This window comes from Solenopsis invicta, chromosome 2 (genome assembly GCF_016802725.1).
Source record: "Solenopsis invicta isolate M01_SB chromosome 2, UNIL_Sinv_3.0, whole genome shotgun sequence".
NCBI classification, from domain to species: domain Eukaryota; kingdom Metazoa; phylum Arthropoda; class Insecta; order Hymenoptera; family Formicidae; genus Solenopsis; species Solenopsis invicta.
Window position 1 is genome coordinate 12,429,724 of NC_052665.1, and position 16,308 is coordinate 12,446,031.

The window sequence follows — 16,308 nt, forward strand, 5'->3', positions numbered from 1 at the left end:
TTTGTCTTGATGTGTCTTATGTTGCACTTCGCGTATTATCGTTTTTAAACAAAAATTCTTTTGGTTATTCAATCTGAATTTCCAACGAATCTTAGCATTACTAATTGATGTCGACTAATTAGTTTCTTCGCAAAACTTTATTGCGACTGCACCGTAATCATATAATTATCATTTTTCTGTTACAAAAGGTAATAAACATTTTTGTAATGTTTTCTTATCATATAGATCATTACGAAAAATGCATAAATGCATATATTCAGTCATGCGTCTCAAACTGTGTATAGACTTCCGGATAAGTTCCGGATAAATGTTCTATTATTTTCACAACAGCTGTATATGCTGATATTGACGCATAGAACTAATGCACGATTTGAATTAAAAATTCCTCTTTGTTTTGTAAACACAGCCTTACTCCAGTCTTAAATATCTCGATGATTAATGGTTGCGTTGTCTTGCGAATACGCATATCTAATTAATTATACATCGCTTCTACCGCAATAACCCCACGACATTTTATTCTCGAGCTCAATTGATGAGAAACTGACGTGTGATACACGTGCAACCGAATGTTATCTGCTGCATCATTGTTTCTTTAACAAGTTCCCAAGATTAATCGGTATCTTGGACCAATCACGTTACACTTGGCGTGAGCTCTGGCACGCGATCGGTTTGTTCTCTTCGGTAAGAGAGTGGGTTATCGCTGAGGTTCCCCTTATCGTGAGAAACATTTTTCCTTTCTTCTTTGACGATGCACCGTGTTCGTTGAAGAATGAAATCGTTGGAAATGCATCTTCAGTATACTGATGCCAATTATATAGTGATGCCACGTAGTAGAAGTTTCCTTTTCCAAATAGTGATGCGCACGAGAAATTCTTTTAACCATCCTATTGTGAGGTATTGTAAGTGCGACTGTGTGTTTATTATAAATCATATGTAGTGTAGTCTCACGCGCGTATTATTGTACCGCATTTATATATAGTTTTTATCAAGAAGTTATGTTTACAACAAACAAGCAGAAATGGTAATTTATTTGTTTGATGAATTTACTAGAGTTTTACGGACGCATATATATCTTGTCTTTCTATATATTTTCAAAAATTAAAGAGAAAGATACATATCTATATATCATATTTATCTATCTTTCTAAAAAACTGAAAGATATATGTTCTTTAAAAGGATATTAATTTTCATATTACTTTAGCATACCATTTGATTGCAAAATATTTACATATACAAATATTCTCACGTGAGGAATATAACTTAATATATCATTGTTATGATATTTTTTCTTTTCGTATGGCAATTTTACAATTTATTAAACATAATGAAATCTTTTTAACAGATATAGATATACAAAGAAACATTGCAGTGATTGACTTTTTTATAGTATTAACAGTGAATAAATTATCGCTAATTAGTATATTAAAATTAGTATTATTATACGAAATAATTGTAAAAAAATAATTCTTCTCTCGTTAATTTCTTCGAAAATTGCATTTGAAATTGATAACAATTTAATGAGTTGTATATCATTAGCTCAATAGTTATCAACTCACAAGAGGTTAAAAACTGAGAAGAAATCAAACGGGGATATTCATTAACAGAAAGTTTTTTTATATCAACCTTTTTTTTAATTTTTTCTATTTAGAATTTAAAAAAAAAGTTTGCACTGCCCGGGAATCGAACCCGGGTCGCAAGAATGGGAATCTTGCATGATGCCACTACACCAGCAGTGCTGTACGAACTCTCGGCTATTCTTTACAGCATATAAGGCAATTATACCGTATGTCTTTCTCAAAGCTACCTAATATAACTATTTTATATGTTGTCAATTTTAAATGCAATTTTCAAAGAAATTAATGAGATAAGAATTGTATTTTACAATTATTTTGTATAATAATACTAATTTTAATGTTTTAATTAGCGATGATTTATTCACTGTTAATTGTATTTTATTTTCTTAAATTTGTTAGCATAACAAATATATTGACATATCTACGAAATTAAAATAATATATTTTGTAAATTTTTGGTTTCTTTACTATAGTGTGTTTGATAAATAAAACAGTTATAAACGCAAGAAAAACATTAGACTTATGATAGCACTATATAATGTGGTTATTAATTTATCCAGATAATGCATATTGATAAAACGTTTTTATCAAAATATAAAATTGCAATAAAAAATTCTTTGAAAAATAAATTTTGTGACGGACAAAACAATTTCGAGTACAATAATAATATTAAAATTACGACAGAACCACACAGTATAGGCTATTAACTTGTCTAGATGCATGTTGATAGAAATATTTCAAATAAAATGTAAAAAAACTTAAAAAAAAGTTTTTTAAAAAATAAATTTTCTACGATGGCCGGGAGTCGAACGCGACAGACATATGTTAAACTTTTGCATAAGTAAAGTTGATGTCACGTGTATCTCTTTATTCTAACGGTTCTACCAATATAACTTTAAATATTAGTATATACTTTCTATAGGGAAATGTTCTTAACGGGTTATCTTTGAGATTAAACAATTTCTTCTAAAATACTGAAAGAAATTTTTAATAATGTTACAATTTGTAATTATGTTATGATAAACTTTTTATCACTACCAATATGTAATAAAATAAGTGCAATGATAGTGTAATGATTAGCAAGTTGCCTTTTCCATAGCAATTGATCCAGGTTCAATTTACAGCCACTGCATAAAATTTACTTTTTAAAGAATTTTTAATGCAATTTTATGTTTATAATACTATAATTTGCAATTATGTAATGATAAATTTCTTACTCACATATTGATATGTAACATATAATAGGTGCGATGGTGGTGTAATGGTTAGCATAGTTGCCTTCCAAGCAGTTGATCCGGGTTCGATTCCCGGCCATCGCATATTTATTTTTTAAAGAACTTTTTTGCATTTTTGTTATAATAATTTTTGCACAATAATTTTACATAATAATATATGCTTTCTATAGAAAAATGTTTTTCCACTTTAACATTAAAACTTTTTAATACTAAAAACAACTATTATTAAAAATATTATTAAATAATTATACTATAATTTGTAATTACATTAAGATAATTTTTTTTTTATTGTCGAGTTGTAACATACTAAGTGCGATGGTGGTGTAATGGTTAGCATAGTTGCCTTCCAAGCAGTTGATCCGGGTTCGATTCCCGGCCATCGCATAAAATTTATTTTTTAAAGAATTTTTTATTGTAATTTTATGTTTTAATAATTCCTTCATTATAAATTTTAAATAGCGTACCTGCTTTTTATAGGAAATTGTCCTCCCAGTTATTCGTAAGATTAAAATTTTTTTTATGAAATATTAGAATTAAATTATAATTAAATATACTATAATTTGTAATTACGTCAAGATAATTTTTTTTTATTATCAATTTGTAACATTCAAAGTGCGATGGTGGTGTAATGGTTAGCATAGTTGCCTTCCAAGCAGTTGATCCGGGTTCGATTCCCGGCCATCGCATAAAATTTATTTTTTAAAGAATTTTTTATTGTAATTTTATGTTTTAATAATTCCTTTATTATAAATTTTAAACAGTGTACATGCTTTTTATAGAAAAATGTCTTCCCAGTTATCTCTAAGGTTAAAATTTTTTTCTGAAATATTAGAATTAATTATAATTAAATAATATACTATAATTTGTAATTACGTCAAGATAATTTTTTTTTTATTATCAATTTGTAACATCCAAAGTGCGATGGTGGTGTAACGGTTAGCATAGTTGCCTTCCAAGCAGTTAATCCGGGTTCGATTCCCGGCCATCGCATAGAATTTATTTTTTAATGAATTTTTTATTGTAATTTTATGTTTTAATGATTCCATCATTATAATTTTAAATATTAATGTACATGCTTTCTACAGAAAAATATTCATATTCAAGGTTAAATTTTTTTTTTTACATTGAAAGCAACTATTAATAAATAACTATACTATAATTTGCAATTACGTCGAGATAATTTTTTTTCTCATTATTAATTTATAACATACTAAGTGCGATGGTGGTGTAATGGTTAGCATAGTTGCCTTCCAAGCAGTTGATCCGGGTTCGATTCCCGGCCATCGCATAAAATTTATTTTTTAAAGAATTTTTTATTGTAATTTTATGTTTTAATAATTCCTTCATTATAATTTTAAATAGTGTACATACTTTTTACAGAAAAATGTTCTCCCAGTTATTTTTGAGGTTAAAATTTTTTTTCTGAAATACTAGAATCAAATATTATTAAGTAATTATGCTATAATTTATAATCATGTTAATATAAATTTATTTTTTGTTATTGTATATGTAACACACTAAGTGCGATGGTGGTGTAATGGTTAGCATAGTTGCCTTCCAAGCAGTTGATCCGGGTTCGATTCCCGGCCATCGCACAAAATTTACTTTTTAACAAAAAAAATCTATAATTTGCAATATGCAATTATATACTTTTTTCAGCGCTAAAGAAATAAGTATCTATTACACTGTGTATTAAAATGAACGGCTGTTCAATATTTATTTTCCAAAGAATTTAGTATGTATTAGAACCTGAATTAGTACAAGCGAAAGTGAAGACAGTTAACTGCTGTACGTTATAATGCAATATAAAAAATACTCGCCATGGTTACAAACATCTACAATATATCATGCATTATTCAATATTATCATATTTCAAAAGAAATATGGTTGAACATGCGGCAGATAAGTAAGAAAGTAAGTTATACGACACGTTGAAAACAAGCTGAGACGAAACGGCGTCTCAATTTTTTTCAATGTAAGAAAAAAGGAAAAGATAAATAGAACATAAATATATAGTGAGTCATATCAGTTGGTAAAAACATATTTAGCAATCCAGTGTCTTTTTCACATTGAATTTATATTACATATTTAATTAAGCTATTATTCTTGCGATTGATTTAGCGATCAAAAGAAATGGACATCAAAACTGAAACATTTCTGACATAGTTATAATAACAATTCATAAATTATATTATTGTAGAATATTATTGTAGTTGTCGAAAGAAAAGTTTATTTTTCTTAAAATGAACAGCTTCATCAAAATTCATTAGAGACATTTGCAAAAAGCTTTTTATCTTACAAGACAACTAATTATAAAAAAATTGTTAATAACAATTTTAACAATTTTAATTTTTCAATTAACAAAAATTAAATAAAGAAAAATAATAAAATTTTGGATACACATGCTCGTGCATATTTACATTCTTTGATCGTCAGTTAATCTGATACAGTTGAATTTGTAATGCGTAGCGAACCGTTCGAACTCCCGACCCTTTCGTAAATTTTTCAATATTACGAACGCGACGATAACGAGGGCAGTGAATGGGTGGGGAAAGAGACGCGAGTTAGAAAGCCTTAAGTGTCTCTCGGCCGGCTGCGGCCGGTAAAATCGCGTCTCAGTGAACCTTCAGTGGTCGTCGATCGTTGTTGTGCGTTGTGTGTGCCAACTTCGAGACCTCGTTCCATCATTCCCATTAACCAATAATATTAGCTCACTTTTCTCTTGGATTTTCTCTTTTACAAATTATCCGAAAGAAATTAATCTCAGAATTTGTGCAGACGTGTACTCGTACATCTCGGAGTCCAAATAAAATCGCAGTACGTTATTGAAACGTAAACATAATCGAAATTTGTAATATTCGTAAAACAAAATTTTTGATATTTAACAAAATACAGTGTTGTTAAAAAAAAGAATAGTAACTATATATCAACGATAGTGGAACTTTTTAGAAAAAAAAAATACTTATGTAAATATTTTTTGCAATTATATCGATAAATATAAAGATTACGTTATATATCTACAAACATTGTATTAACTTTGAAGAATGGTCGTGAATAAATTTAACAAACTAAAAGATTTCAGTGAACCAATGCTAACCAGATAAGATAAAAAGTCAAACGTCACGTACGAGCAGTGAGACTCATTATCGGCCACTTCGTCCATCGGCAAGTGAAATTCCCCGGTTGTGCAAGGAAGTAGGTCGCAAACACACGTTAATATGAAACAAGAACGTAGCTCGTGAAACATTCTTTCGAAAGTTTTCGAAATGCGCAGATTCAATATGATCAAGGCTCAAAGCGGCTATTATTAATTTTATTAATAGACTTAAAGCAATCGTCATTAAAGTCCACACAATGTACATAATGTATGGTCGTAAGAATGGCAAATAGTTATGTCCTTGAATGTATTATTTGCATGTTATACAAGAAGTGAGGTGAAGACGCTATCATCGCGTGTGTTATCAAGAATTATGCGATTGGTTGTTCAGGCACACTGTTATTCTAGTCTCACGCACGAACCACGAGTCCATCCGTCGCGAGAGATGGTTCTCAATTGCCAAGAAAGATTATTATTGCGAAAAAAGGAAATCGCATAATTTATCATGCATTTGAAAGTGACGCGCGGCGGAAGAACGTGAGATCGCAACTGCTAAACGTTTTTTGAAATCAATACGTTCGAAGATAGTCACGACGTTTCGATAACGACACATGAGCCACTTCAAAAGAATTGATAACGCTGTGGCCTTATACGAAACCATTCTTCATTACGCAAAAGGGACAATAATATAATATAATGCAAAAGCGCCCAGCTGCAACTTGAAGCAGGCAGTTATGCGGAAGTAAAATCGGACCATCAATTGGACGCAAGAAGTGGGACGCACGTGACAAAATTAAAGGTGATGTCTCTCGAATGATGGAAATGGTGAAGGAAAAACCGCGCAGACGAAGCGTGAGCGAGCTGCTCGATTGGAGGTGCCTAGCTGAATGCAAGGGCATCATTGCCGGGGATAAAAACGACAGCGCGGGAGGACTGTTGCTGGAGGACCGTAACGGAGAACCAGAAACACGCAGACGGAGACGATCTGGTACTTGGCCGTGAGTAAAAATGTTACTCTTCCGAAAAATTTTAAAAAAAGAAAGAAAACAGCCATAAACTCTTCAGTAAACCACGAAATCGGATTTAATGATTACTTGTCAATCTATTAATCTGTACTCACGGCGAAAAGATGTGACGAACTTCTGCCAAGTAGGGGTTGCTAGCAGAATCTTTAAATGTAAACTGAAAGTAACTTACAATTAGTAGCAAGAACGCAATTTCCTCTATTTCGAAATAACGTCATGTTGCATTTTTAAGCGCCTAACTGCAAGCGAAATATCTGAGCGATATGTTATAACACGTCAGCAACACGAAGCACGATTACAAAATAGATTGGCATCATTATTTATTTAACTTTTTGTTTTATATTACAGAAACGACTTATTTCATTTCTTTTCACGTAGGCTTAAGTAACGGATGTCTTCTAATTACTCGATACAAAAAGTATACATATATATTCAAATATAAATATATTTATAATTATATATAAAACATGTCTACATATTATGTATTTGCTATAACAACCTAACTCAAAAATTGCCCAAGAAAGGACAAATCTTTGCAGTTCTCATTACTTATAGAATATCATAATTAAGCTTCTAAAATTAAAATAACGAAAAATAAAAAAAGAAAATTTTGCATTAAAGTGTGAAAAAAGATTACTTTTAACAACTTGTTCTTATGGTGAGAATTCAGTACATTGAATTAATAATACTTTTATTATTTTACAATTAAGTGTTACGCTAAAATTTCATTTTAAAATTATATATTTTCATAATTTTAATAATTCAAAATATTCAAACTTATTTCTTGCAAACCTTGTTTTTTTAATTATGCCATTCCAGCAAATAAGGATAAATATTTTTTCTTTTATAATTTTTGTTTATATACAGGGTGTAATTTTTTTACATAATATAATTTTTCTAATTATTCTTTATTTTGCGCGTTTTATGACCTACTATCTTTTTGAAAATTACTACTTTACTATATTTTTATAAAAATTAAGAAATTAATAGTTTATGAAATATTTATACTTTATACTTTATTGTGGCATTTTTTACATACAACACATAAAACGTTATTTTATATTGAAAAATCCATCAATTATAAGCCAGCAATTTTGCTAACCACACTAGATAATTTTATTTTACAATTAAAATAAAATCATGCAATTTGATCTCGTATATAACACGAAATTAACATGATACCTTGCTCAATGCTATTGCTCGTCATCTCGTTATCAGAGAGATTACGTTTAGTGAACTTGATTTAATATTTATTCAACTTATCTTAATTAGATGCAAATTTTAGCCAAATTTTTAAATAAAAAATTAAATCAATAAAAATATTAAATATTAAATGTCAAATTAATAAAAAATGAAAGTAAATAATAATACAATTTGAAAATATTTAATCATTTTTTCAAAATTCTTTTTTGCATTTAACTGGATATCTCGATCAAATTTGTTTAACTCATAACTGATAATTTCGTAGAAAAAAAAATGCGAAGTGAGACTTGAGATTAGAACTGAAACAAATAAATGAGTCGCGTGTTTGGAATTGATTGGCACTCTCTGGTCGCGCTTGCGTGTCATGCTGGGCGTCACGGCGTCGGCGTGTTCGCGACTCATGAGACATTGCCAATACCCGGCTCGTTCCTCGTGATGTGTCAGTGCCGAAGTGTGCCTTAATCGCCGCTGATCTGTGTTACTCTAATTATTACGAGCGTTGTTACTGTTCCACCTGTCTCTCGGGGGATTTGACCGTGTACTCAGTTGCGAGATCAGCACACATGGATGAAGCCGAGTTGAGGTATTTCCACAAATAGGAAATAACGATCTTCTTCATAGCGTAACTCATATTTTATTAAAGACATACGATGTGCTATCTTTATCCACTTCGAATGTAAAATGCGATTATTTCTGAACGATACGTACGTCGGATACGAGAAAAATAGAAAATGGGGATGATGTCCCAGATCTTCGAAAGATGCTCTGCGAAATCTCTGCGTTGATAACTGTGCACGTGTGTCTCAGCACCAGCACCCGCTTGAATCACGAATGCTGCGAGAGCACCTTCTTATTGCTCCTTTCTTCGAGAGCGAGAACGCGTTCACCTTTCGCCGCACATTCCATCCGATCCGGCTTCTGCTCGATGGGCTCCCGGACGGCTCGCACCCATGGCGCCTCCGTTGCGCGGTCAATCGGAATTTCAGGAATTTACGTTCGATGCAATCGATTACAGAACCATTCTCTCCGTTTTCTCTTCGTCGATTGGGTCCAAACGACCCACGTGTCATCTTAACAGATCATTCCTTATGAAGATGTGTCTCACGTGGTGGTGGATCTTGTCGTTGCAGATGTTACAATCTTAATACAATCGTTGTGATTGATGCAGTTGTTGCAGCAACGTTACTTAAATTTAATGAGCATGATATTTGGCACGTCGATGTGTTCATCATAATATAACCGGTTTTTACATGAGAGAAATCTTATCGTTTAGAAAGAAAGTGTTACGAATAATGGTCTTCAATTCATCAAAAATTTCTTCACTTTTGATTTGTCAAATAAAATTCAAAAGAAAAAATTGACATTTTCTTGAACAATTAGACTCGTCTTAACAATCTTAAAAATCTAATGTAAAGTATTTTTTATTCTTTTTAAAGAAGAAAGCAGTTATTCTTGTTTCTTCACTTTTAATATTTCTAGTTGAAAATTGAAAAAAAAAACTGATATTTCCTTAAACAACTTATTTCATCAATTTAAAAAAAATTCAATTTAATTTGTTCTTTATTCTTCTTTATTAAAAAAGAAGACAGTTATTTTTGCTGTTATATTGTTATCTTTATTTTTTTGTCGAGCAAAATTGAAAAAAAAAATTCTGATATTTCCTCGAACAACTAGTTTCGTCTTGATAATTTTTAAAAAGGAATATAAATTTTGTTCTTTATTCTTTCCTCAGAGAAGGCAGTTATTTTAAAAGTAACGTATATAAAAATAACATTCGCTGTCGTAACTGTGCAAAATCTCAACGAAGGCGCTGTTACATCACTATGTGTGTCTTGAGTAAAAAAGAAACAAGTACGTGCGATTGAAAAAGGTACAGCAAACTGTAAGCGACAAAAATATCCTCGGTTGTACAGACGTCGACGCAACGTGTGTTTCATCTTGTGAATTCAGTATCAGAATTAACCTGGCGTCATTTGCAACACGCGTTGGAACTACCTGCAGCATCGACGCGAATTGTGGAACAAGTCATTACCGACCGCCAACGATAGGGAATCTCGCATAATTGCGAGCCACTTTCAGACTCGTCATTCCGCGCGCGGCCATCTCGTCACTCAGTTGGTGATACGTGTCGGAATTAACAGGATTGAAGTTGTTAACACTCGCATAGATCAACACATTTTTAAATCAACATTTAACATTTTGTAATTTTGTAACATTTTGATTGGTACATGAGGTTTGTGTCCTCATTAGTTTTAATAGTGCAGTGAGTTAGAAACATTAAAATAGCGGTAATATAGAATAATGGAAGTGAAAGCAATTTATGCGTAATCGCGAAGTCTACAACGGAGAATTGATAAAAAAAAAAAAAAAAAATCCTAGGCCAGCGTAATTTCGCAGAAGTTACAATGTAAAGTTTTGAATAAAGTTCAAGTTTGCGGTACGCCGCTTGTGAATACGGCGCACTTTATTCAGGAAAAATTTTTATGTTTTAAATGTGTTTTATTTGAATAGAGCTCTAGTCGTGTTTATTCAAAAGAAATTAATTTCTTACCATTTCGCTGCAATATTTTTGTGATACAAATCTATTTTAACTGACGCACAAATCGCAAAAACTTTTGTTCGATATCATATTCTCGATTGATATCTTTGAGAAAAGGAAAGCTTATCCTTGAGAATGATTTCGAAGGCCGTTCGATGAGCGAAGGACATCGTGATGTCGTCATCTCGAAACGGGATCGATCTTTAGTATTCAATAAAAACTTGAATAAAATATTGATTCGATCGAAAGAGTTTAAAGTCGTACTATTATCGGAGTCGTACGATTGCGTTGAGAATACTTGATATTCGCGAACTTAGCTTAAGAAAATTCAATAGGCTACAAGAGGGAAACAAAGTCTTAAATAGAATAAAAAACAAAAATTGAATAAATATTTTAAAATAGTGAAACAAACTGTTTCAGAATTACGATGATTTATTTTTACAAACTATTTTTACGTAGAAGACAAAATTTGATTAACGGTAGAGCAATTGCAATCTCGATTTAAAACGCAACGGAATTGGATAATGTTAATTTTAGTAACCATGATTTCTTCCTTCACTAAATTGTACGCGAATCTAAAAATAAATTGTTTTGGCACATGATGCTACTTCACGTGTTGCACAACTTCGCCACATGATCCTTCTTCACGTGTTGCACGGTATCTACATGTGATTTCAATATGCTTCATTAAAAAAAGGACGTTGATAGATCATAACTCACTCGGATATGATAATTCTTAATATCTTATCAGCAGTGCTCGAATGTATTTTATCGTTTTATTTTATTTCGTTACATGTCCATTACATAATAATTACATATCATATTTATTACACATCATATTTACTTTATACATTATTCTCGCGATAATTTTTAATAAAATCTATAGTAATTTACAATTTTATTACGAATATCTTAAAATATCCTGTGCATATAGTGTAAAGAGACTATTTGTGCGAACTTTCTTATCATTTAGTGCAAGATATGACTGAACAAACATCACATGACGATACAATCAATGTACAATATGACTTCTTTAATGATGTCATTGAGTCACAAGGTGAAGGATCAAATAATTCGTCGATGGACAGTAAACTACAAAATCGCATTCTCAGGTAGACTTTGCATAATAATTATTTCTTATTACAAAACAATGTATTCTAAATGTTACGATTAGTAATTTACAAAATTGGTGATAGCAAATATTGGGTACTTATTAATTATTTGTCGAAAATTTCTAATAAAGAAGATCACGGTTGTCTAATCAAAGTTGTTTAATCAAAAAAACCTAGGCAAAGTTACTCTCGGTAGTTTGCTCTTGCTTTTCAAGTGGTGTCGAAGAGATTGCTTTCTAAATCGATTAAAATCTGATTTGGAACTATATTGTTCTGGATGGATTTAAACCCGGATCTTGGCACGGAGAGCAAACTCGCAACTTCTTATACCATACCGCCATATTAAAAAATTATAATAAAACATCAATAAAGTGACCTTTTAGTACGTTGATCTTAAAGATCTGTACAGTATTATGGAAAAAAATTGTACGATATTATTTAAAAGGTTTAAAATAATCTCGAATTTTTTAATTTAAAACTTTTTTCAATTTTTTATTGCATATTTGTTAATCTGCATAAAACAGATAAATATTCATCTATTAACCTTTTTTTTAATTGTCAAAAAGTGCTTAAAAAATCTTGCAAACAGTGTCAGTATTTCTCTATGTTCAGTTTATATTTATTTCATAGGAACAATACAGGAATAGGCAATTTTTCGAATAAAGAATAATAAAGAACGAATAAAGTTTTATTTATGAATAACAAATAATTTTTTATTCGAATAAAAATTTATTTGTCTATCTCTAACAAAATATTTTCGAATAAAATTCTTATTCAAATAAAAATTGATTTATTATTTGTAAATAACATTTTATTTATTCTTCGTTATTTACATAATTCAAATAAAATTTTGTAAATAAAATTTTATTTGAATTAGCAATTCAAATTATGGTTCTCCAACTTAAGTTGAGACGTGTTCAAGAGTATAATAAAGTACTTTTTTATTTCTAATAATTAGAAAAGTACTTAGAGTTCCGTGTACGAAAAAATAATTTTCCTACAGTTCTCAACATATTAAAGCGCGTTCCGAAGAGTTCCCGACGATTCCGATATTAGTTAATTAACAAAAAATTAATAACTCCCGAAAAAGCCGATTTTCCGCACATATAGGTGAGGTGCTGGTCTTTTTCGAAGAGTTTCATACACAGAACTCTTCGAAAAAGACCAGCACCTCACCTATTGCTCAGCTATCAGCAATCGTTTTAAAATATTTAAAACTATAAAATCGAAAAATTCATCGGTTATTCTTTGTGATAGTTTGATCTTCAAATTGGAAAGTATCTCAAATACTTCAGCATTTAGAATATCTTCCTTTTCTGAAATGAGTACAGTTTCATGAAATACTTTTAAAATACTATGAAAAAAAGCTAAATAATATTCAGTTTTTCAATTTCTGAAAAATTTTTTTGCAAAGTGGTTGGACAGTTCTCTCCGAGTGATATAAAATAATTGTTTAAAGCGGGAAACCTCTTTAAAAGTCTTTCAATTGCTGGATTTAAAGAAAGCCAATGTGTACGTGTCTAAATAGTTTTACATGTCTAAGTAGATTTTGATATTTTATATCAGCTTCTACGAAAAAGATTTTTTCACCCGCTTTGAATAATATGAAAAATGACTGTAACTTTTAAAACTAAATTTGACATCAAAATTACATTTATCTATTGCAAATTTAACAGTAGACAATTTCAGAAAGTTTGATATGACAATCACTGTTAGTTTTTCTACAATCGGATACATTTACAGAACTTTTATTATTATTATTTGAATCTTGTAAATCGTTAGAAGAAGTACATTTCTCTTCCTGTTGCACACTACAACTCATTGATTTATGGCTTTTAACATGTTTACTGTAAGCTGATAAATTATTAAAAACTTTCATACAACATACTAATCTCTTCTGAGCAATTTTATTTGAATGAAAGAATCGTATATGACCAAGCACAATTATTTTCAACAAGTTACAGCTAGCAATAAAATCTTAATCTTATACCAAAATGTTTGTTAGACATCCTACTACTAAAAAAAATAGATTTTGGATTTAGTTACTAATTATAACTTATAAAAAATTTATTCGTTTATGCGGGTCGCGTGATTATCACGCACAAAGTAATTATTTTCAACAAATTGAAGCGAGCAAAAAAATCAAAATTATATACTAAATGATCGTTAGACATCCTACTACTAAAAGAAATAGGTTTTGGATTTAGTTACTGATTATAACTTGTAAAAAATATATTTGTTTGTGCGAGGCGCGTGCTTTCCACGCACAAAGTAATTATTTTCAACAAGTTACAGCTAGCAATAAAATCTTAACCTTATACCAAAATGTTTGTTAGACATCCTACTACTACAGAAAATAGATTTTGGATTTAGTTACTAATTATAACTTGTAAAAAATATATTTTTTTATGCGAGGCGCGTGCTTTCCACGCACAAAGTAATTATTTTCAACAAGTTACAGCTAGCAGTAAAATCTTAATCTTATACCAAAATGATCGTTAGACATCCTACTACTAAAAAAAATAGATTTTGGATTTAGTTACTAATTATAACTTGTAAAAAATATATTTTTTTATGCGAGGCGCGTGCTTTCCACGCACAAAGTAATTATTTTCAACAAGTTACAGCTAGCAGTAAAATCTTAATCTTATACCAAAATGATCGTTAGACATCCTACTACTAAAAAAAATAGATTTTGGATTTAGTTACTAATTATAACTTGTAAAAAATATATTTGTTTATGCGGGGCGCGTGATTTTCACTCACAAAGTAATTATTTTCAACGAATTGAAGCGAGCAAAAAAATTAAAATTATATACTAAATGATCGTTAGACATCCTACTACTAAAAGAAATAGGTTTTGGATTTAGTTACTAATTATAACTTGTTGAAAATAATTACTTTTGCGTAGAAAGCACGCGCCTCGCATAAACAAATATATTTTTTACAAGTTATAATTAGTAACTAAATCCAAAATCTATATATATTTTTTTATGGGGGGGTCCAGTTTGCCATTAAGCTGGACCCCCCCACTTTTTTTTTTGAATGTTGCTAAACGGCTAAAAAAAAAAAATCCGGACTAGAGTAACAAATTAGCACATAAATAGCACTAAATTTTTGACCTAGTGCGAACTTGATTTTCGTTGGTGGGGGGTCCAGCTTAATAGAGGTGTTAAAGTTAATACTTCTAATATTATTAATGCTTTTAATACATTGAATTTATTTAGAAGTCAATTTTTAAAGTAATTTTTTTTTATTTTAATATTAAGACCAAGAACATGATTTGTATATTTTAATTAAAGACAAAAAAGACCAATACATACTAGGCATAGCAAAATTCTAGTGCTGACATTTTTTGTGTGATTTTAAGTACAATTCCTAATTCTTTTAAACAGTGTACCGTTACTCGGTTTCAATCACAACTAAATTAAATAAGAAAAATAGCATCACAAAATTAAATTGACGAATCAATTTAATACTATTCATGTTGACATCTCTAAATTCTTATAATGTAACAAAAATATAATTTAGGTATAGTAACTTTAATGAAATAATAAAATTGTTAAATAACAAAATTATAATTTAAATAAATTAATACAATTACTTTTACTGAAGTAATAAAATTATTTAATGAATTAAAAAAGAAATTTAATTGTTTTAAAATAAATTTTTTTTAAATTAACATATATATAATATTATATTTGAAAGATCAAACAAATACATTTTATAATTCAAATATTGTTTTGGTTAAACTTTTTCACTGCATAAATTCTTTATCAGTCTACATTATTAATTTTATTAAATAATGAAGTTATATATTACACACGAGCAACCGGTTTTGGCTCTATATTGGCATCTTTCTACATTTAATAAATTTTTCAATTTAAAAAAAGAATTGTGTCTATACATGTGTGTATTAGGTCTAAAAAAACATTTTTCTTTATGTGATTATTTACAACGCAATATTTGGAAATAAATATTTCACACATTTTTATATAGAAATAAATATATTTTGAAATATGAAAAAAACTTTTTTACTAACAAAATATAAAATAACAAAAGTTAATCAAATAGATGAAATATTTTTATAGAAGAATATTTTTACTTTTATTTTTGAACTCATATATCTTTTAAAGACTTTCTATAATGTTAACCTTTACAAGGCGGAAAACCACAGTGGTGCTGAAACATGATGTCAAACTTTAGGAATACAATATATCACAATAAATCTCACTTAAACAAGAGCTATAAATTTTGAACAATAAAGCCTGGTTTATGCAAGCCGTAAGCGTAAGAAATTGGCCAATCATAATTGAGTTATAGAATAATAATCGACTATGATTGGTCAATTTCTTATGGCCTGCATAAACCAGGCTTAAATCTTTCCGCTCTTTAAAAGTTATAAATAATAAATAAATCTAGAATACAATATATTGTATATCATAAAGGAATATTAAAAGAATTTTACTTAGAAGGAAAAGAACGAAGACGTCTTTTCCTCCGATTTTAATATATTGTAATAAA

The 16,308-nt window shown here is 29.6% G+C and overlaps 1 protein-coding gene and 7 non-coding genes across 17 annotated transcripts in view; 7 read left to right on the forward strand and 1 right to left on the reverse strand.

Moving 5' to 3' along the window:
- Positions 1 to 16,308, forward strand: part of LOC105196767 (NAD kinase) — a 30,968-nt gene that overhangs the window by 3,356 nt on the left and 11,304 nt on the right. The window contains exons 1-2 of one of the 10 annotated variants that reach the window (XM_039446155.1): positions 8,536 to 8,716; positions 11,646 to 11,784. The exons of 2 other annotated variants lie outside the window; for them this stretch is intronic. In XM_039446155.1, the coding sequence (XP_039302089.1) occupies positions 11,654 to 11,784 (131 nt within the window). In that variant the 5' untranslated portion in view covers positions 8,536 to 8,716; positions 11,646 to 11,653. Of the gene's footprint in view, positions 1 to 5,413; positions 6,904 to 8,534; positions 8,717 to 9,871; positions 10,367 to 11,530; positions 11,785 to 16,308 lie in introns of those variants that run through there. 7 more of the 10 variants (XM_039446152.1, XM_039446153.1, XM_011162864.3 and 4 more) reach the window with 7 other exon arrangements.
- Positions 1,666 to 1,736, reverse strand: Trnag-ccc. Its single transcript has one exon. It is a non-coding gene; the product is annotated as a tRNA-Gly (tRNA).
- On the forward strand, positions 2,821 to 2,892 carry Trnag-ucc. Its single transcript has one exon. It is a non-coding gene; the product is annotated as a tRNA-Gly (tRNA).
- On the forward strand, positions 3,121 to 3,192 carry Trnag-ucc. Its single transcript has one exon. It is a non-coding gene; the product is annotated as a tRNA-Gly (tRNA).
- Trnag-ucc lies at positions 3,423 to 3,494 on the forward strand. The gene has a single exon. It is a non-coding gene; the product is annotated as a tRNA-Gly (tRNA).
- Trnag-ucc lies at positions 3,727 to 3,798 on the forward strand. The gene has a single exon. It is a non-coding gene; the product is annotated as a tRNA-Gly (tRNA).
- Positions 4,025 to 4,096, forward strand: Trnag-ucc. Its single transcript has one exon. It is a non-coding gene; the product is annotated as a tRNA-Gly (tRNA).
- Trnag-ucc lies at positions 4,332 to 4,403 on the forward strand. Its single transcript has one exon. It is a non-coding gene; the product is annotated as a tRNA-Gly (tRNA).